This window comes from Acyrthosiphon pisum, chromosome A1 (assembly GCF_005508785.2).
Source record: "Acyrthosiphon pisum isolate AL4f chromosome A1, pea_aphid_22Mar2018_4r6ur, whole genome shotgun sequence".
Classification (NCBI taxonomy): Eukaryota; Metazoa; Arthropoda; class Insecta; order Hemiptera; family Aphididae; genus Acyrthosiphon; species Acyrthosiphon pisum.
The window spans coordinates 9,926,465-9,929,510 of record NC_042494.1 but is presented as its reverse complement, the minus strand read 5'-3'; the positions used below and the strand labels follow the sequence as shown (position 1 = coordinate 9,929,510).

Genomic DNA, 3,046 nt, shown 5'->3' with positions numbered 1-3,046 from the left:
ATTAGATTTTCGTGATCCAAAACAAAATTTACATGTTGAGCCACCCTATAGCAACTTATAATAGGGATCGTAAAAAGAAGCTTAATACACCATCCAAGTCTCAACTCAGTGAACTTTCAAGGAATACATTGATATAACTTTTATTGAAATCGGTCCAGTATAGTTCCTGTGACTATCACGTCATTCAAACATACAAACTATTCAGCTTTATAATATTAGTATGGATTATAGAGATGTGTATAAATAAAAATAGATTTTTTTTTGAAACATCATAATAAGTTAAATTAATATTAATAAGGAAAATATAAAAACGTTCGTCTTTCTTGTATACCTACCTACAGAGTATTTTAATATTTCCCAACTATGGTATAAATATTTTCAGGAGAACAATATAGTTGTCAAAATATTTAAGAAAGTTGCGTAAATAATAAGGAAATATGTTATTTATATTTTTTGGCCAAGAAATTCACTTTTGAAAAATATTTTGTAAAAAACATCAACAAGACATTTTAATCATATTTTTTTAAAAACATTTTCATGGAAATATTATATAAATATTAAGTCAACATTTTTGTGCAATATTTTATTATTTTATGAGAATAAAATATTTGAACAATATTATTATTAAAATATTCACAAAATATTATCATTTCCTAAATGCTGTGTGGGTATAGTCTATACGTATATTCTATAGTTGTATGATATGATTTAAATTATTACGCGTTTTACCATGAGTACATTTTTTTCGGGAAAATATAAAAAGTCACATACATAAAGGGTCAAGATACCTATATTAATACTTGAACACAAAAATCAGCAGCAATACCCATGACTCTTTCCCGGGCCATGAGCCATATGTCAGTATATTTCCGATCCGATTACCATTTACTTATTGTCTCTAGTGCATAATTACCCAATGCTTAAAAATAAAAACATCGTTCGTTATAATTTATGAACGACGATAGAGTGTTTTAGAACGGGTATTATATTATGAATGTATTATGTTTTAACGAACATAGTAGAGAATACCTTTATTACCATACGCCCATTCTTAACTGTATTTTTGCGTATGATTCATCAGAATTTAAAAAAAAAAATTAATTAGTCGAAAGTATGTTATTTTTATGTGGTGACATACCTACCTATTATATATGTTTATAATAAACATTTGTTGATGATGTAAAAACAACCAAACATATCAAAGGTAATATAATAACAAATCTTGGTTCTATATTTTATTGAGTATCAAATTAAATATTTTAATGACTTTGGGTGAAAAAAAATTAGTTTTGTGACAAATTTAATATTAAGTTTAGACGAAGCATATCTAATAATTAAATATATAGCGCAATTACTAATGCAATGCACATAATTTAAACGGAAGTTAATTGAAAATATGAATTTTAAACATAATACTTGTTGTGCAAATTAATTTTAATGATACATTCTGAATGAAATTTGTTTGAATCTATACATTGGTATAATCTATAACTCATGTTATAGATTTCACCTATTTTAAATTATTGTATAGATACATATAACTATATTTGATCTTACCTAACATTCTTTTAGGGATAGTTACCTAAATATTAGTAAAAATAACTTATTGGTTTCATATTTTTGTTATGACATTAAATATTTGAATGTCAAAAATTGGCAACATTATTAATTTATTTCCGTTTCTTAGTGTTGCTATAAATAATAAAGCACTAACGTGAAATAATGTAGTTTTTTAATTTGAGAATAGAAAGATGACAAAATGTATAATTTTATGCATATTTTGATTGAGTGATAATCTTAAATTGCTTTAAAATCATTAATTTATTTAAGTATTATAAACATTAATATGGAATATATTATTTTAATAGATTTTTGTATAAATAGTAAAATGTTGAGTACCTATGAAGATTATTAATTAGTAATAATACTGAATATTGTATTATTAATTTTAAATTTAGTCAATTAAAAAGTTTAAGTGCCCCGAAAATTCAAATCTCGGAAAAATACTACTGTATAGAATATTTAGGTTTGACTATGTTATTTTTCCTACCTGCTATTAATAAAAATACATACCTAGAGTCTATTGACAAAAAAAAATATCCTATGGAAAATGAGAAAATACAATGCTTCTTTTGATCAAAATTAATTCTGAATCGATGATTTTATCTTATTATATAAAACAAATAATACGTTGTACGTACAGTTACTACAATAGTACTAAACTATATAAATAAATAAAATCTCGTCAAGCAATAAGTACAAAATAAGTCATAAATAATAATTATATGGACATAACCCTCGAATGATGCGTTGTGTCAACCAGTAGCGAATCGTCATAGGATACAATGAGAAAACGCTGTACATTAGGTATCTAGAGAGTCACCGTAATGGATGTGTTAAATTTGAATTCAATGATATAAAATCATTATATTCAAAATATGATTCTGAGCGAAGACGGTCTGTCAGCCTATAATATTAATGAGTATATTTGAAGATATTATTTTGATTGAAGTAATTTATTTTGCTATTAGGCATTAATATGTATAACAGTATAAAATATAATAATATACTCTAAAAGTTTCATATCCCCATGAATAAAGTTGAAGAAAATCGAAGCATTTTGAATGTCCTAAAAGGTATAACAGACACAAATAATATTTAAAAAAAACACACATCATTGAAAAATCCATATATATATCGCTCCGCTCAGAATCTAAAATAGAAATAACGATTATGCAACATTTTAATAAGGTCTGTAATTCTTTACGTGTGTGAAAATTGGTCAAATTCAAAAAATGATGGTAAAAATCTGGCAGTTTTAGAAAATAAATTTCTTCAGCAAATTGATGGACCAAAAAAAAAAAAAATGATACCGATAGAGTACGAAAAAAGGTCGAATAAAGACATCAAAAACTTTTGGAGTGATGATTATTGACACTTATAAACACAAAAAAGAAGAAAATAAGCTGGCTGGGACATATTCTGTGGATATTAAATGACATAAATTGGGACGCACTAAACTAGAAGCCAGACGATGTGAGAAACC

The 3,046-nt window shown here is 25.3% G+C and overlaps 1 protein-coding gene across 1 annotated transcript in view; it reads left to right on the top strand.

The window, feature by feature from the left end:
- The window catches only part of LOC103311775 (E3 ubiquitin-protein ligase highwire-like), a 6,436-nt gene extending 6,299 nt beyond the window's left edge, over positions 1–137 (top strand). The window contains exon 8 of the mRNA XM_029488419.1: positions 6–137. Within this exon, the coding sequence (XP_029344279.1) occupies positions 6–137 (132 nt within the window). The remainder of the gene's footprint in view (positions 1–5) is intronic.
- The last annotated feature ends 2,909 nt before the right edge of the window (positions 138–3,046 follow it).